The sequence below is a fragment of the Hyaloscypha bicolor genome (assembly GCF_002865645.1).
Source record: "Hyaloscypha bicolor E unplaced genomic scaffold K444scaffold_182, whole genome shotgun sequence".
Classification (NCBI taxonomy): Eukaryota; Fungi; Ascomycota; class Leotiomycetes; order Helotiales; family Hyaloscyphaceae; genus Hyaloscypha; species Hyaloscypha bicolor.
The window spans coordinates 5,016,095-5,036,727 of NW_020194684.1; the positions used below are offsets into that span (position 1 = coordinate 5,016,095).

Below are 20,633 nucleotides of genomic sequence, written 5' to 3' on the forward strand. Positions count from 1 at the left end.
CACACCGAAGTTCAACACCTCTACTCACATCCCTTCGTCGTCCTCTGTACTAAAAACAAAGATGGCTGCCATGTTCAGTCAAAATCCGCTGATGAACGGCCCGAATTACTCCTTCAACCAAACTCCAACGACCGCAGCCGGTGGTAACAAGGAGCACAGCTTCTATCCGTATGCAGACCTTCAAAGACTCGTACTGTTCACCTTCTTCTAACATGCATCTAGATACACTGACAACGGCGGCTCAACCCTTGCGATCTCCGGCGTCGACTTCACCATTGTTGCAGGAGACACACGATCCACATCTGGCTACAATATCAACACCCGCTACGCCCCCAAAGTCTTCAAGATCGGCGGAACAACCTCATCTCAAGATGATGCCACGCTCGTTCTCTCAGTCGTCGGATTTGCAGCAGATGGAGAGGCCCTGAAGGAGCGCCTGGATGCGATCGTCAAGATGTACAGATATCAGCACGGCAAACCTATGAGCGTCAAGGCGTGTGCACAGAGGTTATCGACGATTCTGTACGGAAAGCGGTTCTTCCCGTACTACGTTACTGCTATTCTTGGGGGTCTGGATGAGGAGGGCAAGGGTGCGATCTACTCCTACGATCCAGTTGGTAGCTACGAGCGGGAGCAGTGTAGAGCGGCGGGAGCGGCGGCGAGTTTGATCATGCCGTTCTTGGATAACCAAGTGAACTTCAAGAACCAATACATACCGGGTAGTGGGGAGGGACACGCATTACAAGAGCGAGAGAAGATTCCGTTACCGAGAAGTGAGGTGGAGGATTTGGTTAAGGATGCGTTTGACAGTGCGGTTGAGAGACATATTGAGGTTGGTGATGGACTGCAAATGATGATTATCACGAAGGATGGTATTGAGGAGATTTACAAGCCTTTGAAGAGGGATTAGAGAGTGGCCTGGCATTTGGCTTCATCTGTTTGTACAATAGAACGAAATTCGAGCAAGTGGCTTGACTGACTATTAACCTTCCTCATTGCACTGGACCACGGACATTACATTTTATCCATGTTACAGCCTCACCACAAAAGTTGAGCTGAATTGGAGTCCTCCATGTCTTGGCCAGAGGGACTGGGGAGCCAATATCCAACAGCTTATTGTGAATATAGCGGAAGTGCGCATGGCGGGTCGATGAAAAAGTTTACAGGAATAAGATCTTCATCCGTTCCATGTCGAAGTTGTATGAAGGAAAGAGCCAGAATGCCAAGCCTCAGATCTCAAGTCACGTTCCTTGCATCACGTGCATCCAACAACACCCAATGTAGCCATTTCAATATCGTCACCGATTCCTCACCGAAAATCGCCGAATAAGTTCCCGATCAACTTTGACAACAAGGGCCAGGATGGCAAAGGCAAAATTTGCCATTGTCGTCATCTTTTTTACGCTGGGTGGCACAAATGCAGGGGAGCTGGTGATTCGCCCGGACCAAAAACCCTTATTGCCCCATCCATTCTGGAGCTTCCCCGGGTCTAGAATCCGTCTGGGGGTCTCGCGGTTTGATCGCGATGATCCAGGAGCAAATGCTCCGGGTGTCTACTTACTCCTTTTGTGCTTATGATAGAATTTAGTTTAGGGGCAAAATAATCATGAGAGAATTGACTTTGCCACCGTGACAGAAACTCCAGTTGTGACTTGTTCATGCTTTTGATGGTCCCAGAGGTGGTTTGGTTTGTGTCTTCTTGGCGAAGTATAGGCCCTCATCTTGTGTTCACTCTCAAGAGAACGGGAGCAGTTGTTTCCCCATCACTCCTTTGTCTTTCATCCACCGTCCGCTATCGTATAAGATGCCTTTATGGTGCGAAAATCGAACGAGTTCCCAAAGAAGCCTGCGAGTTATTTCTCTTCGGCGCCGTAGCGAAAATGAGGTTCTATCCAAGATCATTGCATCGACTTGAGCTCTTCTTGCCTACAGATCCTCGCCATGATGTCGAAACACTTCCTCAGGACTCCTGATGGATCCGATGCAATCGAAACTAAATACAATACTTTGCGAGATATATGCGAATCGGGGAAGGTAGTGCTGTTCGTCGCGTCTGCCGAGCTAGTCGAGGAGGATACAACTGATGCTACGTCCTGCCAAAGGGGTCTCGAATCGGTACAGTAAGATATTAACAGCGGCAACACATATCTGTTTCAACTGCTGAAATCTCCTCTTGGTTTGCGCATATGTGGCTCGTTGTTTTGAGGGCGTGGCTGCTTGATCGTGTGTTAAGAGTGCTGTTAGAAACCGTTTCTGCAGCTGGTTCAACCAAGATTTCGATTCTCATGCACACTTCAGTTGTCGAGGATGAGTAATGGCGTAGCGATTCATCTGCCGATACGAGCGTTATATTCGTCTTGAATTGGGAGCGTTTTGTGAGAAGTCGGGAAGTCGATGGCTGCGAAGGAGGCAGCGCGTTTCGCAGAGTCGGGTTGGTGAGCGCTTCATCGCAGTATCCTCCGAATACTGAATACATATAAACAAGACTTCGCACAAAGTCTCTGGAGGAGTTGCAGATGGCTAGGTCATGATTTGATGAGTTGTGGTGTTTTGAATGTTGTTGTCGCAAGGAATGGTTAAGTGTTGGGGGTGACTTTCGCGGCACACCCCCCTGATGCCTTGACGCGAGCCCCCGAAAGCCCTGTGAAGTGAACGGGGAGGCGGGAAGAAAGCACAGTCGATGCAGTGGCCTTCGTAGTTCGATCGTATTGGCGATAGAGTGATGAGGGTATTTACGTCCGTACACTACAAGATGGTACAAAAGAAGTTCCTCTAATGATATCCCACTGATACCTAAGTGACTTAAAATTGAGAAAGTCGGACACGCGCAGAGCCGTCCCCCAAATTATCGCAGAGACCACTGCACCAAAGTTCACCTCTCTGTGAACCACCTGCTCTGGGCTCCTGTGGCCAGCTAGATCGTACGATGCTGTAAGTCCTTCGGCAGCGCACCCTGTCGTCCACCCCCTAGTCTCTTCCCCCTAGACTCCAGGCTTCCTTCCTCAGTGGGCACCTCAGCCTGCGGCTTAATGCCCACCACTCAGTACCAACCATTCTCAGATTAATGGAAGCGCATACGGTCTGTATTTGGGCTGGATCTGCACGCAAAGGAGCTGTTATTCGTGTCTGCTCCGAATCACCCCATAAGTCTATATATGTGTGCCTGGAGACAGTGTCAGTGGGAACAGTTACAGAGAACGAAAGCATGAATCCTAGTCTGTGACTAAATAGTTAGTTCTGAGCGAGACCACTCAACGGTAATGCGTGTGTCTGGTGTGTATGGTGTGTACCGTGTGCATTGACTTCAGCTGGCAAAAGCCAAAGCCGACAGGATGTGGCAGACGTGATTGTGGAGCGCCATTTGCTTCGTCCATAATATCTGTGGAGAAGAAACAGAGTGTACGCTTGTGAAGTTGATTGTTTCCTGCTCTGTTGTGTGGCCGCTTTCCTCACGGTTGTCAAATGTTCAGCAAACTGGGCTTCTAGCGGTCTGCTTGATCTAGTGCAAGCCTTCACATGTCAATGCAACGGCCACTCCACTTGAACAGGTAGCGCACAGCGAATATGTGCTTATCCGCCGCGGTGATGGGACATGCTCCGTTCGAACCGCGAAGCTAAACGCTGAATCGACGGTTCTCAGGCGAGATTGCAGCACGCAGCCTTTCGAAGAACTAAGTACTAACTCTTCTAAATCAATTATTGTCTCAGCAGTTCATTACAAGTAATGTCCTCGTAAAAGCCACATCAACCAACAACCAACAATCTTGATCTTAAGGCGGCGGAAACCAAGCTCGATACCACAAAAACATATGCAGTGATTCGTACTGGGCTGGATCTTTCGAAACGTGGAGACACGCGAGCTTAGATGATATCAAAAGCAGTCACGCAGTAGTAAAGATGCCTTCTCAAAACCTTCAGAAGGTTTTCAAAAGATAAAGAATAATCGGCACACCATTGCTCGTATTGAAGTACAGATGAGCTTTGCTTTTTACAGACATGGGGCGGAGGAATGCATTAATCATGCCCTCTTTTATTAAAGAGCACTGGCAAGAAGTGAAGGAGAGGTCTTCTTCGAGGGGGGATGGCTGTTGCTGTTCGAGAATATTGAGAGCGGCTAGACAGAAGACCTCAATCGACAACACACGCACCGATCAGAACCTCGGCATCCAAATTGATGTCGAATATATCGCCGGACTCGCTGAAGCCGGTGTATGAGCCCGCTAAGGAGCATCGAAGGTAACTAGGATCATTTGTATCGGACGACTTTGTTCCAGACTATCCGGAAGGCGTAAAACGAAGCACGCATGTGGTATCAATCATTTAGTTGACGGGGCCTAAAGACCTGTCAAACCGGACCCCAGATGCTCGGAACTTGGAGCCGCAGAAACTCTGATACTGAAGCATCAGCTCGTAAAGCAGCAGCCGGTGGCAACCATGGTTGCCTTCATCACTTCCTCTGCTGAAAATCGACAGAAATTGAGCGGGTGGGTGCGAAGCCCCTGATTGACAACGAAGGATGGTATATTCCGCGGGGTTGGAGGTGTTGAAGGTGCCCGCCCGGAGTACGCGTTTTGACGTTTTTGGAGCCAGGTGATCTACGCCTACATAGGGATTAACGAGTGCTGATCTTCTCAAGGTCACAGCCCCATGTGGCGTTAGGGTTTCCATCTTGGCAATTGAGGCAATGAAGACTGAGGGGCTTGAAGGTCTTCCCGTTGCGGATTTAGATGTCTCCATTACCGGCTAGACTGCTAAACCGCGTACAGTATTAATAATTCTGGCGAGGATAATGGCATTCTGATTTTCACATGGGACTTGACTGTTTGGGAGCGTGGAGCCTAGGCACGGAATGTTTTGTCTCGTTTTGACACCAGACAAACTATCGCCACCAGCTTGCTTGCCGAGTAGCCCTCCGTCAAGATGCGACGGCGAAAGCGTACTGTACTCTACCCTGGTAACCCCACCTCAAAGTGGACCTACGATTGTATTCGCCACCAGATATCTGGATGCGGACGCTGCTCATAGCATCCACATACCGTTATCTGAACCTGAAGCCTGATAAGAATATACTGCATGCGCGCATCGTCGATTTCAAGGTCGTTGTGTTTCAATGCCGCGGGGATACGAAGGCATTGTACGGCAAAGTCATTTCCAAACTGCCCTTGATTTGGGCTTTGGGCTCTCCTAGTCATGAGATCAAGTTAAGCCATCGAGCCAATGGAACCGTGGTGATCATCGAAACGGCATGTGCAGAAGTGACAACAGGCGGTCAACTGAAGTCTCTCTGGAGGGCAGATCGTATAGAGGAGGTATAATGAGATTCCAAAACAAAAAACAAATAAGCGGAGATCTTTGTTTCATTCGTGTCCATTTTTGTCCAAGTCTACTGTAAGTCGGGGAATGAACCAAGCTTCGTGCCCCGTGAAACGCTTGCGGTAAAAATAGAGATGACGTTTGAATACTACTGGTAGCCACAACAGACACAAAAGCTGGTAGTGATGTCAATACCAAAATCCACAACGGCCACTCAGCAAAAAAGAGACTAAGTTTGGATTACACTGTTGCAGCTTGAAAGCTCGAGGGTGGCGGACCTTCGGGCTCGCGAAACTGAAGGGCAAGCCACATACGTGAATGACGCATTTCCGTATTTTTCATGGCAATGACGGGACCTTGGATCTCGATTTTGTTGTTGTGGCACCGTGAGAGCCCAATTGACTGGGAATCTTGCGGACTGCCTCTAAGCTTTGTTGTGAACCGTGGACCGGTGGGTGAGGTGGCTCCCTTTCGAAGCACCAAAGAAAGATTCAATTCTTCTTCAGGACCAATGCCGAGCCGTTTCCGTCGTCTGTAGCCAGCTCCAGGGCCGTGGGAAGCACGAAGAAGGTGGGTCAGTCGTCGGATGAGGTTGAAGTCTTCCTTCCAGACGACGACGCCACAGAAGGCGAAAAGGGTTCCAAGGCCGCTGGTGATCTGGACCTCCCCCTTGGCCCTCAACCCCCCTCGACGCCCCTCGATCCCCGCTTGCTCGTGGTATCTGACGTTGAGCAGCAACGACTTGAGCCACAGCTGCTGCGTGCTCTGTGCTTCCTTTTGCCACCACCCACCGCGAAGGCCCCGGATTTCTTGCAGCTTCCTTGGTCCCGTCACTGGTGCTTGGCCCATCCGCTCTGCTCTCTGAGACAGCTTCAGCTTCTCCCGGCGCACTGCCACTTCACAAGAGCGCCATCCTGGTCGAGCAGCCCCGCCAGCGAACGCTGATGAAGGAACAGACCCCCCTGCGCTCCCTGACTAGTGTCCCACGCAATCGAATTTCTCAAATCCCATGGCTTTTGGCCGCAAGCTGCTTTTACAGGCGAGCACATTCCCATCCAGCCATCCCATCGACGCAGCCGGGGCCCGCTACAGATCAACGGACATGCCTATGCCTACTCCGTATGCCTATCCTCTGCCTGTGCTACGGCAACGGCTGATCCATATGCATCTGCCAACTGCAAAGTCCGAGACTGGCGGCCAGGGTCTCGCCCAGGTCTGTCTGTCTCTACTATTTCTGATGAGTGGACCCTCGCGGTATGCCGGTCAGGGCTTGATGCCGCTCGAGGGGCCACAGCCAAATGGAAAAGATTGGCCAAGCGTGGCACTCACGCCTTCGCGGGACCCTTGAACTGCTCCATGTCCTTCAAGTCCAGGGTTGTGTTCTAAACTACGGAAAACCACCATCACTCCACATCCGACGAAGACGACAATCCCGTCAAAATTCCTTCTCGCAAATAATTTCTCTGCTCCGTCATCGTTGTAAGCTCACTCGATCCATGGTTCCTGACGATCGCTGCCACTCTGCTCGCGACCTCCGACGGAAAAGCCACAAGACCATCCAAAAACCTCCGGATCTTTTTTCTCCCTAAACCCACTTGGCCCATTTGATCAAATTTCTGGACAGCCCTGTCCCGTTCCCTTCTTTTAATAAATCAGCAGACGTCAACCTGATCATCTTCAGGTATGTCTATCTAGTCAGGGCCCATGTTCGACGTGATACTCTCTGCTCGTAAGTGCCCAATCATCTGATTCAGCATCAAATCGATCAGAGGCAACTGAAGCACTGACAGCTCACAACCCTGTCATAAAAAGATTCTAAGCTCTGGAAGATTGATTCACAGATCACTTTCCGGCACCCTTCAACGCTTTGTCGTAGCCACTGCTTGCAAAACACATTTGCCACGCATTGAAAGCTTTCTAGAGGCTCACGAACGTCCCGTCCTACCTACTAGCTTCTCTTGAGACTTCTCCAGGTGCCACGCCTCTCGAAGTCACGAATTTTGGCCTCTATGCGCCGCAAGATCGAATGATATTTCCGCTATCTTCTCGACGCCTCTATCATCGCTACCAGACGCTCTGAGCTTGTTATTAGCTTCGACGGCTTGTCAGATTTACGTGTGAACATTACTACCCATCTTCAAGTGTATTGAGAAAAGGAAAATAAGCTGCATACGTTGGGAAGTGTTCACCAGAGAAAGTTGCCAGAGGTATGGTTCTAGTTTTTTGAGTAATTCCTCAACGATGAAAAGTTTGGCAGGCGGTCTCTCCCAATACTGATACCCAGAGCATCTGTACACAAAACTTCGAGAAGTGCTAACAAGGGTTTACTTGGTACAGTTCTGGTGACGACTGCCTACTCTCTTCGAAGACTTCATGGGGGACACACCGACTGGACGGCCTATTATCGATGGCGATTTTCAAAATACTACCCACGGTGCAAGAGCAAACTCGACCCAGAGATCGAGTGCGAGTCCGTTTGACGAGAGTGAGGGAGCAAAGGCATTCCAAGGAAGGTCCCATGCGCCTGGTTCGCAGGGTCATTATCCACATGGACAATCATTCCCAACCCAACAGCATGGCTCGCAAGGCCAACAGGAGCATTTCAATATGGGGCCTCTCGGAACCGCACTGCCAGACATGTCATATATGAACTATGGCAACGCGTCTCCCCAAAGATATCCTTCTGGACCTTCGCCACCTGCGCATTTATATCAGCTTCAAAGTATGCCGCAGCTTGGTGGCCCTGCGTCTATGAATCCGCCTGCGACCAATTTGCCATATAATGTACAGTATCAAGCTCCATACCAAAGCATGTACGTACCTGGTCGCCAAACATCCGCGAATTCGCAGTCTGGTTTGAATATTGGCAATCAATTTTATCAGGGCCAGGCATTTATGGGTCAGGCACCTGTGGCTCCATATTTCATACAACCTGGACAGTATGCGCCCCAGGGTCAGATGTATTCTGCAAATTCGTCATCGGGACAATATGGCCCCAGAGGGTCATTCACAGGAGACAACCGGCCGCTTCCACAACAGAGCAGCGGCGAGTATCAAACTGGAACTTTAATTGATGGAGTGCAAAGAAGATCAAGCAATATCGGTGAGCTGAGACTCTTAGATCATTGCCCGCTCTTCAAGGTCGAGCTAACACACCACTCAGCTTCAAGCACATCACCATCTTCGGTCGTTCGCGGTCCTCCCCGGAAGCCTCGACAAAGCGGTAAGCTACTATTATTGATATTTCTTTTGGTGAGTAGGACTAATTTTCTATATTCTAGGCCATGCAATCTGGATCGGCAATCTCCCACCACAGACAGATCTAATGAGCTTAGTTTTGCATGTGTGTAAGGAGACTTCTGGACTCGAATCTCTTTTCCTTATCTCGAAGAGCAATTGTGCTTTTGCGAATTTCAAGGATGAGGCGAGTTGCTCTGCTGCGCAGGTGAAGATCCATGACTCGAGATTCCAGACCGTGAGGTTGGTTAGCCGTTTGCGAAGGAGTTCGGTAGGGGCTGGGACAGGAGTATCCGTTCCAAGAGGTCCTGCAGCTCTCACGCCCCCCTCCAACCCAGTGGTCGCGCGAAGTCCTTCTCCTAGGAGTGAGATGAAAGTAGGAGAATCAGTGGATGGTAACTTAGAGGACGCCAGAGACGGCGAGAGTCCCAAAGCTCCGAAAGATAAGTTTTTCATTGTGAAGAGCCTTACGGTGGAAGATTTGGAACTCAGCGTGCGCAATGGGATATGGGCAACCCAATCTCACAACGAGGAGTCTCTTAACAAAGCCTACCAGGTGATCACCTCTACACTTCTGCGTGAAGTATTGAAGCTGACGTGATGTGACCTTCCAACAGACCGCCGACAATGTTTATCTCGTCTTTTCTGCGAATAAGTCGGGTGAATATTTCGGCTATGCGAAAATGATATCACCGATCAACGACGATCCAGCTGCAGCTATCGAATTTGCACCGAAAGCAACGACAGTGGAAGACCCTGAACTTCCGAAGGCGATTCCCACACCAGCTACCGAATTTACCCCCAAAGGTCGAATTATCGATGACTCTGCAAGAGGCACGATTTTCTGGGAGGCAGAAAGAGACGAGATTGATGAAGCAGAAGAGGAGGAGGAGGAGATTGGAAGTAATCGAAGCGACTCTGATTCCGCGCCACCCTCCAAGGCATGGGGAAAACCTTTCAAGCTTGAATGGATATCAACTACGCGGCTTCCATTCTACAGAACGAGAGGATTACGAAACCCTTGGAATTCCAATCGCGAGGTCAAAATTGCTCGAGACGGCACGGAGCTGGAGACAACCGTTGGGCAAAGGCTGTTGGGACTATTTCACAGATTACCAAGTCCTGTGGCACCAAACGTTCACGGACTGCCTCTGCCAATGATGGATGGGTACCCAGCCTTGCGCCAATTCCCTTAAAAGGCTTGCTTTAGCTATTCTTATAACAATCCAGGATGCGACAAATGTGCTCGCTGAAGGATCCTAGACACTGCTGGCCACTGGCACGGGGGTTTACTTATATTCTTATGTTCGGGGTAGCTCGAAGGAGCATGATCCGCAAGTAATGATTTTATGATGATGGGAGAAATTGCACGCGAAATATGATGTTAGGAAAGATTTTGGTAGGATTCAAGTCATTGCATTTGCATAGCAGAGCAGGAGCCACACAATCCCGAGCTGTACTCTTAGTCTATAATTAATGCTGCTCTGATCGCCATCCACCTTCCTCAGAGAGCCGTTCCTTGCTGAGCGTGCTCATATCGCATACATGACCTTCTCCTCAATGTCCAAAAGGAAAAGAACCAACCAATAGTGAAGCCAAACTTCCAGTCTAGTAGCCGTCTTTGCGATGCTTTTTTCCGTGTGAAGGTGAAGCGCCGCCAAAAAGATAAGGCTGTCGGGAAGTCTTCGGAGCAATGTTAATCCAAATTTCTCGGGGTTTCATATATCAAACTAAGCGGCTCTCTGCCAAGATAATTGGCCAAAGTAGCTGCATAATTTAATCTCTCAATGTTGCATTTGTTAATTCCTTATTCAATCTTAGTTCCTGTTTACTATGTTACTGCCTCATCTATTCCGTTCTGCTTCACTTGCTTCATCCTATTACTGGTTTGCTTGCCTTTTAATCGTTCTGCTTAATCTGGAATATCTTCTGGTAAATTTGATTTGTTCTGCTTAATCTGCTTCGTCCTGTACCGCTTCGTCTGCTCCCTTCTGTTTTTGCTTCTTCACCCTATCTATATTTATGCCACTGTTCTGTTCTATAAATATTTATTTTGCCAAACAATGGCAAGTGAGTTTATTTTCTTCTCTATTAGCAGCCTTGTTCGGCTCTCAACTAATCGGGAAATCGTACGATTTCTCGGCAAACAAGGCCGTGGTGAATCTGGATACGGTGCTAACAATACAGGCGAACGTTCCGTCATGACACCTCGTCTTATTCGTTATGTAGCCTAAAGAGAGGAGGGCCCAATGTAATGTAGAATAGGGGAGTGAAGTGTTCTAAAGGGTCAATTGGCGTGATCTGATGCCTAGATTGTAGGGAACAGAGCTCTAGAGAGATATTCTCCATAAGAGATAACTATGGTTTGTCTGTACGATACTGCATAGGGTGAAGAGGTGGCGACTGAGAAGAGTTGAGGTTGAATTAAATGTGCTGTGGCGGTGGAATCAAGCCACCTTTTGTGCCCACTTTTCAACCTGACAGAACAAATGTGCTGATTGGCCAGCGACGGCTGAGGTCCGTGACGAGGCTGAAAATCATCAACGACCTCAACGCCGTTTGTCAAGATGCAAGTTGGACTGTCAAATCATGCATCTAACCACATCGTGCGGAAAAGCCATATCTGATCATCAATCAGGCCGTTGGTGGCGGAAATCCCTCCGCAATCCGTTCCTTTGATGCCATAGAATGTTCTAGTTGGCTGTGGATAATTCTCGAATGCCAGAGGATCAGCTGATTGCAACCCCTCTTTCTTTGATGCTAGTGATGTAACTTCCCTGTTAGTTTTGCGCTCTCTGCACCTGGATCACGCCACAACCTTCTGATTCTTCGATTTCTGGCAAGTTCCAGCAATCAATGGAAACTCACCAACCAATATTTAAGTAGGGCTTCTCCCCTCTGAACCCGCCTCCTTCCTTTGCACTGCAACAACAATTCTTCATGCAAGCCACACGAAGACTTTCAAGACTTCCACTCAGAAGAGTCCTACTCAAACCAGCAACACCAAAACGCAAGATGTCTCTCTTCCCGAGATCTTTCCTCACTGCCGATCCAGCCTACTCCTTCCAACCACTCTTCCGCATGCTCGACGACTTCGATCAATACAGCCGCCAAGGCGACCGCGACACCGGCACCTCCTTAAAGACCTTCACCCCCAAGTTCGACGTCAAGGAACTCAAGGATACCTACGAACTCCACGGCGAACTCCCCGGAATTGAGCAGAAGGATGTGGAGATCGAATTCACCGACGCCCACACCTTGACCATCAAAGGCCACACCGAGCGCAGCTACACCTCTGGTACTCCACCAGCCGGCTTCGTCGAGGGCGCTCCTGCCCAAGGTGCCATCGAGGGTACAGACGGTCACAAGGGCCACAAGGCTACTGTCGAGGATGAGGGTGCTGTTGAGCGTTCCACCGAAGTTACCAAGAGGGAGGAGCCCACTCAGCCCAAGGAGCCCGAGTCCAAGTTCTGGGTGTCTGAGCGCAGCGTAGGGGAATTCAGCAGAAGTTTTACGTTCCCGGCCCGTGTCGACCAAGACGCCGTCACGGCAACCATGAAGAACGGCTTGCTCTCCATTGTCGTTCCGAAGCACAAGAAGAGTGAGCCGCGCAAGATCGCCATCTCCTAAACGCCGGTGTTTTTCTTCAATGTCGAGTTTAACAACGGCTCTCAACCTTCGGCACGGATTGGTAATTGGTATGGTGGATGGGGTGGTGATGATATGATGACTGGTTCTTGGAGGAGTTAATTGACTTTCGTTCTCTTGCATTTGAGCGGTTGATTGCATTCATGGAAAAGGAAAAGCAAAAAAAAAATAAAAAAATAAAAAAAAATATCTTTGGCGTTGGCTGCTTTACTGCTCCTGACTATCATCTGTTCGGTTGGGGGAAGGAAAGAATAGTGAGAAATTGCACTCCTTAATTTGTACAATACGATAATGAAGAGGCAACAAAACACCTACCTGAACCTGCTCTGCGTGATTTTGAAATTGTGATATCCATTTGCTTACATTGTACCACCATCATTAGACGAATTTCCTACCTTCCATTGATCGTAAGTCCTCTATCATCACGTCAGTGTAGCAGTAGGAGAGTTTCATCTCATTGGTGATGGTCGAGATCAAGGACTTCTTTTGGGGACTCAGATACCATGCAATAACGCCCACCTCCAGAACTCCACATTGATCCATGCTTTTCTCTGAGATCAAACCCTACAACGCCGTCAAATGCATTATCGCCCATCCATACGCCTCAAAACCTCTCCTTCATCCTCGACGCCACAGTCCTCAAGTTCCCATACACCTTCCCGGGCGGGCTTCCCAAAATCAAGCTCACAATTGCCTCCCTCGCAATATGAATATTCTTGAATCCGCCTAGGATGTGTATCTTAGAATCCGCAAGTACAACCCTCGTCCTTGACGCATTCTCAATTGCGAATTTCGTCTTCCCATCTTTCCCCGCTATCCGGCCAATAGCTCTCCCTAAATGCTCCCCTTGCAAAGTTTTTACATCTTTGATCTCGAAAGTCTCGATGTACAAATCGTCGAGACGGAGCAATGCTATCGCATCCTCCACGTCGAAGCCAAGAGAGAAAGCCTTCACGAAATCTTCACCTTTTTGCAGCGCTCCTGGGTCGGTTGTGTGCTTGGAGGTCCGTAGCTCGACTACCTTATTCTTGGTATTCATACGGACTTGCAGCTTGAGGTGCTCGACAAGTGGTGGGTACAGTTTTGCCCAGGCTGCTTTCAAAGGAGACAGGCGGTGAGGAGGAATAGGGACTTTTCTGGTTTCGACTCGTCGTGGTCCATCCTGTTCTTTTTTTTAGCACTGTGGACGACTTTGAGATCGATATGGAAATCCATACGGTATTCTTGGCAGCTGGGAATTTAGGCCGTCCTTCTTCGTCCACAGTCATCTCAGTATCTCCTTCCGCTGGCTGAACAGCACTGGTCTCTGATGGTACAGCATCTGGCGCATCGAGTAAAAATTCGTCATCCTGATCTGCCATCTGTTAAATTTTATGAACTCCATAAACCGAAACCTATTTCATACCTTCCACAGGTAGGGGAACGTTCGCAGCAGCCTCCACTACTTCTTCAGGCCGTAGTAACAGTGCAGTGGGAGCTGGCATTTTGAATCTCTCGTAGGTACAATATTCCTAGTTTCGTTGTGGGGGACCTCAAATAATTTCCAATCTCGAGATTGTCGATAAGAGAAGAAAAGTGTAAAGCTGTGGCCCGTGCACGCTAAAAACTATCCCCCTTCATCGCGTCGGTCTTTAAGCCCGAAGAAGCGTCATGAAAACCTCCTCATCACTTCGCGTGCCTCACTCCCACAAACACCATTTGGGGCTTCAACGGTCTGCCATATTCAGGATGACCCCGCGGATATGTCTTCGACCATAAAACGAAAGCTGTGGTCCCATTTCTGGGACCCAGCAAGCTACTTTTCGCCCTGGAGGCTTCATGCATGGGGTCAAAAGCCCCAAGTCTCTCGATCGAGCTTTACACACTGTTCGAAACGAGCCTTTTCCTGGAGCAGACCAAGGTTCCAGCCTCAGTCGCCCAGAAGGAAATCTGTGACCAAGAGTTTTGCTTCGTGCGGGTTCCTCTTCTTCGACATAAATCCGACAGTGACATCAACGTCCCCGGCGATTACATCTTGTGCTACGACTGCAGAGAAAACTCTCCACACAACTTCAACTCTGCCTCGGAGGCCAATCACATATTTGGCTCGGCAAGCATGGCGTCGGCAACTACATTCGGCTTGTCAAATGAAACAAAGGGGAAATGCGAGGAGGAATAAGAGCTCTGCATCCAACAGCCAGAACAGTCGAAAATCTATCCAAAATGGGAACACACAGTCGAAGGTACTTCCTGTTGCAAAGAAGAGCGAGCCTGTCCAACAGCCTCCTTCTACCAGCAATTACCTTCATCTCCCACATCTGCCCAAGATGCCCCATCGGCCGACGAAAGAGGAGCTTCTCGGAGCAGCAACTGGGTTCTGGTCTCGATTGAAGGTCCGGTTCAAATGGTTCTCTATAAGGAGCGTACGCCCGTGGAATGTCGATGATTGGAGCGCTTTTATTTCTTGGTTTATGCTGGGAAATCTCGTCTGGATTTTGGTTGGGACCACAACATTCTTCTCTCTCGTCATTCTCTCTATTAATACTGTTGTTGCACAAGGTATGCACTTTCCCCACCAAGATTTTGAGTCGGTCAGTTAACCATGACACAGAGACATTGGCACGTTGGGTGGGTGACTATTTAACACATTCTGCAGGAGTGAAGGTTGTCTTCGAGTCTGCAATTGTTCCCAAATGGAAAGACGGAGTGATCACCTTCCACAATGTGTTCGTTTCCAGAAGACCTGGGCAAGGGAGGACGAAAGTCAGTAAAGGTTCTTCCATAACCGCAGCAGCAGCCGCTGCGGCAGAAAGACAGGCTGAACTGGAAGGACGGAAAGATGAAGAGGAGGAAGATACCAATTATACCCAATTTGACTTAACGGTTGGAACCGTGAATGTCACATTGTCATTCGTAAAATGGTGGAATGGCAAGGGCCTTCTACGAGATGTGGAGGTCAAAGGAGTAAGGGGTGTAATCGACAGAACGTCGGTACATTGGGGAGGCGAATATATCGATCCACGGACGTATCTTCATAAGCATCATCCAGGGGACTTCGAAATAGACTCCTTCAAGATGGAGGATCTCTTGGTCACGGTCCACCAACCCAATGGATTTAGACCATTTTCCGTGAGCATATTCTCCTGCGACTTGCCTCAATTACGGAAACAGTGGCTATTCTATGACTTCCTTTCCGCAAACAATATGTCGGGAGCGTTCGATGGATCTCTCTTCACTATCCATCCGCGGCAGATGCATGGATTTGCTGCTGCACATCACGAGGAGTCAAATGACGAAGCAAATCCCTGGAAGAAGCACAGCCGACTTCGGATTGATGGCTTGAAAATCGATCATTTGAATCGTGGAGTTGAAGGACTATTTGGATGGATTTATGAAGGGAACGTCGATATCGTAGCAGATATCATGTTCCCAGCCGACGAAGACGAGAGTATTGCAAAAGTGATGTCCGACTTCTACGACCGTATGGAGGCTACCGTGACCTCGAATCGCTACATCCACATTCTTGAGAACAACCCCCGGACTGCTGACCTCGATACACCTGAGCAGCGAGCAGCATATGCCGAGAAGGTCAGTAGGGATGATGATAAGCGTTTCCTTGTTATGGACCTCCGCGTTCATCTGAACGACGTGAGAGCATCAGTCCCACTCTTCACTCGCGACCTCTCTTACATCAACCAAGCTCTCATCCGCCCTATCGTAGCTTACATCAACTCTCAAAAGACATTCATTCCCATCAACTGCCGAATTGTAAAACGAGCCAGTGAATTCGATGGCAGCTGGACGATCTTCGACAGCGGATTAATGGAAGATTTATCGGCAGAGACCTATGAAGCATTCGCCAAAGATGTGGTAGACAGTCAAGCACGGATGCGACGGCTGAAGAAAGTAGGGTTCTGGTCGATTTCCCTAGCTATTCAAGCGTTGTTCATGGGCATGGCAGGTAACGTGGCATAGAAAGTAATGACTCTCCCTTCTCACTTTATGAAATGTATAAAAGCTGGGACTCTGTAGAGTATGGTATCTGGGCTGGCGTTTGAGGCTCAGTACTGGTGGAAATGTGCATAGGAGTTTCGGGAGCATGCTCATACATAGTGGTAATATCGCACATAGATCTGAGCCTGCAAGGCGCTCTTGCATAGAAATGGAATGACTTTATGATCCTCTGAAACTAGCATTCTTCGATCAGAACAGGGGCTACATGACCATGGCCTATCCTGGCTTTTTATTCAAATACTATACTGGGCATGCTGCCCACATCTCGACCCAATGATGCACGCTTTTCCCCAACCCAGGCCCTTCCCAAACGCAAACAAAGACATATGTACATGGAATTGATTACAATGATGTGAAATGAGGCGGATCAAGGTTCATAGGATCCAGTGAGGCAGAGGAAGGTAGGGGAGGTCGAAGATCTTGAAATCCTGCTTCATATGATAAAGGAAACCACAGAAAGGGTTCTTTTAAACTGTCACATAATATTCTCATCAGCTCTTCGTCGTCCCGAGGAACTCGTTTTTCGAGTAGATCGAACCTTCGTTGCCAAAGAGCTCTTGATCTCCTTTCCCGCCGAGACCCATGAATTCTATTGGGTCGCGATTTTGAGAGGGTGTCTCTTCTTGCTTTGGACCTTTTGGTGCTCCTGGATAGCTCTTTGGCACTCCGTTGGCGTTTGTCTCAACCGACTTGCTGACTTTGTTTTGAACGGACTTCGCATTGGGGTTCTTGATGTAGACTTTGACAGGGTCTTTATCAGACTCAATCTCGATCACTCGAGTGATCTTCACATCGTTGATAGAGCTGAGAAGCGTTCGTTCCCGAGCCACCTTGCGTTTGCTGAAATCAAGATTGGCGATGCCACCTACTAGTCCATCAGTGCTGTCGTTGACATTTAACGTCTTCTGCGTAGTCCAAGGATGCTCAAGACAATCGTCGATAGTATATCGCTTCTCAACGTCGACAGTCAACATGCGGTCGATGAGATCGAGAGCTGGATCGCCGACAGAGTCCCAATATGGCGAGGGGTAGTCGAATCTTCCTGTCTTGATCTGTTGGGTGAGGGTGTAAGGATTCTCCTTGGAGTAAAGTTCGTCAGAGAAGGGTGGAAAGCCGCAAAGACAAATGTAGAGCACAACTCCTAAGGACCAAACGTCGACTGCACGAGTGTATCGGCGGTGTTGAGTATCTTTAAGAATTTCAGGGGCGACGTAACTGGGCGTTCCACACAATGTGGTAGTGAAAGATTCCTCGCCAATGATCTTGGCCAAGCCAAAATCAGCCAGCTTAACGTGGAGATCTTTGTCCGTGAGAAGAATGTTCTCTGGTTTAATATCACGGTGGACAATTCCTCGCTCATGCTATCATATGTCAGCAAAAACTAAACGGGAAAGATGTTCTAGACTTACTAGGTACTTTACTCCCTGGAATAGCTGGACGAAGACTTTTCTCGTCTCTGCCTCTGTCAACTTCTGCTTCATAACGATCCAGTTGAACAATTCCCCTTCCGCAGCCAGTTCTAGCACCAGGTAGACGGCATTAGGCTCGTCAAACGTATCCTTCAAACAGAGCATGTTAGGATGGCTCACGCCCATCAGAACTGCTATCTCTTGCTGTAAACCTTCGGTCTTTGAACGTTCCTCCACACCAGGTTGCTTGGTGAAGATCTTGACTGCATATCGTTGACCGGAAGCTTTCTCAACGCATAGGAAGACCTCGGCAAAGTGGCCCTTTCCCAACTTCTCCAAAAGTGTGTATTGCTGCAAAAAGGCACTTGTCTCTCGGTTCTTCGGATATCTGAACACAAATCTTGCTTTGTCCATGACTGTGATCTCGTCCTGATCTTGTAGTTCTCGGCGTTTATTTCGCCCAATTAGAGCTTCATTGACGAAAGTGCCATTGCTCGACAAATCCTCCACTACAGCAACCGTATCGCCTCCTTTATTTTCTGTGAAGAGAAGACAATGCCTGTTAGATACGATAGGGTCATCGATGATTAGATCTACAGCGTCCGAATTAGTCCATGATCTCAAGAAGATGGAACGAAATGCTCACCGCATTCAGGATGTCGCCCTATTAGATATCCGCCGGAGGCGATACCTTTCAACTTCGTTTGCTCATAAGCTTCTTCCTCCTTCTCATAATCCTTTCCCTTGCCGTTAGTAGACATCCTGCTCCCACTGGCTTTGCCGAAATTCTCCATGCCACCTGGCAATGGACAAGCATTTCGCCTCTTCAAGACCAAAGATTTGCCATATTTTGGGTCCAGCGGAAGCAAGTATCCCCAAACACCCTCTTCGGTCTCATCATTCACGTCTTCCGATAACGCGGATGTAGGGTAGACGAATTGAGAGAATGGTTGTGTATCTTGCGGCGGGGATGAAAAACCGGGTTCGTTGAGGACGTGGTGATCGTATGGGCGATGGTGAAGCTGGCTCGGCCGACCTTCCGGTGGCGTCGCAGTTGCCTCCTTGTAGGCTTCACTGGAGGATACGGAATCTTGCTGCGTAATTGGGGAAGGAAGGTTTTGTTTATTCGATCCCGGGGTCGTCGCCGATAATCGTTCCGACCGTCTCGGTTTCTTCGAGTCTTTCTCTTCGCCTGCTCCGCCCTACGTCACAATTGTAAGTCCTGTGGGACATCTCATAAGGCACGCAGAGATCTGTAACATACCCGACCTCGCTTCAATTGACCCTTCTTCTCGCGTGGTGCCATCTGCACAGGCAGAAGCCTCTTAGTAAGACGAAATCTTGAAGCTCTTCCCCGAAAGTGACCCGGGAAATAGTGGCCGACGCTGAATTCTTATTTTGTAATGTAAAGTCCTGAAGCTCGAGAGATGCAGTGGCTCTTATGCCTGAGGACAGCGAGATGGAGCAAGAAGCAATGGAGTTGCAAGCCTGAAATCGTTGGTCGTCGTATTATTCAAGACCCTGGCGAGGTCGAGGATGGATTTGATGACTGGATGACAGCTTCCGAGCCAGCCCCCCCCTCCAGGCGACGCTTTTGAGTGGTGAAGAGCGATTCAAGCTGCCAGCCCTGGTCTACAGCGTTCAAACAGGACCATTTTCGAACAGGAGCGAAACGGGATTTTTCATGAGGTTTTCACGCGGCAAAGTTTCTGTTTTCTCAGTTTCAAATTATTGCACGTCGATTGACATGTTCGTATTTATCTAGCCGGCTATGGGACGCAGATTCAGGGGCGATTCTTTGACCCCTATTTAAGTGGCCGTGACCAAGGCCTCCCCGTGACCTAGCCTTGTGACGACAGCCTTGCGAATGGAAGTCGCTGCAGTTAGCACTTCTTGAAATGACTGTAGCCCGTGATGCTTCCAGACATTGACATTGTTTCGAGAGCCAAGTCATTCTTGTAGTCAGGTGCAGTTTGCTACTGACTGTTGCGGGAGATGTCTGCTCAGATTGACACGAGTTGAAACCAGTTGTATAAGCGCATCTTCAACTGTCGAATCGAGTCTTTCGTTTGGTGCCTTGAACCTGCGGCGAATTTGATCGTCCCCTGTCCAGTCCTGCCATGATTCTCTCAGCAGCGCTTTTTTGACCCGTCCTTCCACCTGTCCCAGGCGTTCCGCTCCTGCTCAGTGGTTCAGACGAAGCAGCAGCAGGGACGAAATCGATGCTGTCTCTCTGACCTTTGGCGTTCTCATCTTCCTTCCTCTTTCGGATCTTTTGCTGACTGTGCGCAAGTTCTTCTTTGAACGCGTATTCGGGAAAGGCATCGGGGTTCCAGAGGTCTTTGGGTACAGTAGTCGCATACTGACCAACCTCATCAATATCCGCAAAGGTCATCAGCTTTTGCATGAGACTTGGGTTCTTGAGCGCAGATGACTTGGCCAATTTTTCATTGAAATGTACCCCTTGTTTCTTCAACTCGAGAAAGTGCTTGAACTTCGAATTCGTGCTTTCCATTGGTGATCCGGGAGGAGACGGCGGAATGTCGTAATTTGGATTCGTAGGAAGAGTTAAATCCCGTAATAGAGCTCGATTCGCAGAATATGGTGATTGAGGCGCCATAGTTTCGTCGTCTTCAGGTAGCAATAACTCTGTGGGGATATCTATAGGTCCCAGTGATGGGCCTACCAGAGGTGCATCGTTTCCGGGTGCATGTTCAGAAAGCGCATGCCCATTCTGATGAATGTCTAGCAACATATTAGGAATCTTAACTTGGGCAGACCGCTATCGCCTACCAGACTTGACGCCATTTGTAGAGGTGGTTTGTGAAGAGGTATGTTTTTCGACCTGGGATCTGTGCTGTCAGCTTGTTCTGAGAAACTCAATAATAAAACTTGCGTTTACTTTAGGGTCCTCTTCTTGCAAACTGTCCTCTTCGTCGCTGCTTCCATAGCTTACCAAAGCCGCCATTGTAAGTTGTTGAAGGTTTGGAAGTTGCAGATTTGGGCCAGTCGATTTCTTAGCCTGAGGCGGAA

General features: G+C 48.9%; 8 protein-coding genes across 8 annotated transcripts; 4 read left to right on the plus strand and 4 right to left on the minus strand.

The window, feature by feature from the left end:
* Positions 1-61: 61 nt before the first annotated feature.
* On the plus strand, positions 62-910 carry K444DRAFT_637114 (putative proteasome component C5; the record flags this gene model as incomplete). The annotated part of the gene is made up of 2 exons (XM_024884086.1): positions 62-168; positions 223-910. 2 exons carry the CDS (start codon positions 62-64, stop codon positions 908-910), a joined length of 795 nt encoding a protein of 264 aa, XP_024728778.1.
* A 4,506-nt stretch (positions 911-5,416) lies between these two features.
* K444DRAFT_669568 (uncharacterized protein) lies at positions 5,417-6,717 on the minus strand (the record flags this gene model as incomplete). The annotated part of the gene is made up of 2 exons (XM_024887537.1): positions 5,417-6,288; positions 6,643-6,717. 2 exons carry the CDS (start codon positions 6,715-6,717, stop codon positions 5,554-5,556), a joined length of 810 nt encoding a protein of 269 aa, XP_024728779.1. The 3' UTR covers positions 5,417-5,553.
* Positions 6,718-7,920: 1,203 nt separating this feature from the next.
* On the plus strand, positions 7,921-9,746 carry K444DRAFT_545537 (uncharacterized protein; the record flags this gene model as incomplete). Its single annotated transcript, XM_024876141.1, has 3 exons — positions 7,921-8,509; positions 8,595-9,106; positions 9,168-9,746. 3 exons carry the CDS (start codon positions 7,921-7,923, stop codon positions 9,744-9,746), a joined length of 1,680 nt encoding a protein of 559 aa, XP_024728780.1.
* Positions 9,747-11,203: 1,457 nt separating this feature from the next.
* Positions 11,204-12,396, plus strand: K444DRAFT_621004 (putative 30 kDa heat shock protein). Its single transcript, XM_024881811.1, has one exon. It carries the CDS (start codon positions 11,566-11,568, stop codon positions 12,178-12,180), a length of 615 nt encoding a protein of 204 aa, XP_024728781.1. The 5' UTR covers positions 11,204-11,565; the 3' UTR covers positions 12,181-12,396.
* A 406-nt stretch (positions 12,397-12,802) lies between these two features.
* Positions 12,803-13,682, minus strand: K444DRAFT_647843 (KH domain-containing protein; the record flags this gene model as incomplete). The annotated part of the gene is made up of 3 exons (XM_024885390.1): positions 12,803-13,360; positions 13,416-13,552; positions 13,604-13,682. The coding sequence occupies 3 exons, from the start codon at positions 13,680-13,682 to the stop codon at positions 12,803-12,805; spliced, it is 774 nt and encodes a 257-aa protein (XP_024728782.1).
* A 184-nt stretch (positions 13,683-13,866) lies between these two features.
* K444DRAFT_574713 (mitochondrial distribution and morphology protein-like protein 31) lies at positions 13,867-16,371 on the plus strand. The gene is made up of 2 exons (XM_024877448.1): positions 13,867-14,736; positions 14,789-16,371. Exons 1-2 carry the CDS (start codon positions 13,941-13,943, stop codon positions 16,150-16,152), a joined length of 2,160 nt encoding a protein of 719 aa, XP_024728783.1. The 5' UTR covers positions 13,867-13,940; the 3' UTR covers positions 16,153-16,371.
* Positions 16,372-16,452: 81 nt separating this feature from the next.
* Positions 16,453-18,974, minus strand: K444DRAFT_574715 (Pkinase-domain-containing protein). The gene is made up of 4 exons (XM_024877449.1): positions 18,865-18,974; positions 18,247-18,802; positions 17,601-18,193; positions 16,453-17,552 (listed from the first exon to the last, which is right to left on the minus strand). Exons 1-4 carry the CDS (start codon positions 18,904-18,906, stop codon positions 16,683-16,685), a joined length of 2,061 nt encoding a protein of 686 aa, XP_024728784.1. The 5' UTR covers positions 18,907-18,974; the 3' UTR covers positions 16,453-16,682.
* Positions 18,975-19,299: 325 nt separating this feature from the next.
* On the minus strand, positions 19,300-20,579 carry K444DRAFT_621008 (HCNGP-domain-containing protein). The gene is made up of 3 exons (XM_024881812.1): positions 20,503-20,579; positions 20,394-20,452; positions 19,300-20,345 (listed from the first exon to the last, which is right to left on the minus strand). The coding sequence occupies exons 1-3, from the start codon at positions 20,547-20,549 to the stop codon at positions 19,645-19,647; spliced, it is 807 nt and encodes a 268-aa protein (XP_024728785.1). The 5' UTR covers positions 20,550-20,579; the 3' UTR covers positions 19,300-19,644.
* Positions 20,580-20,633: the final 54 nt, after the last annotated feature.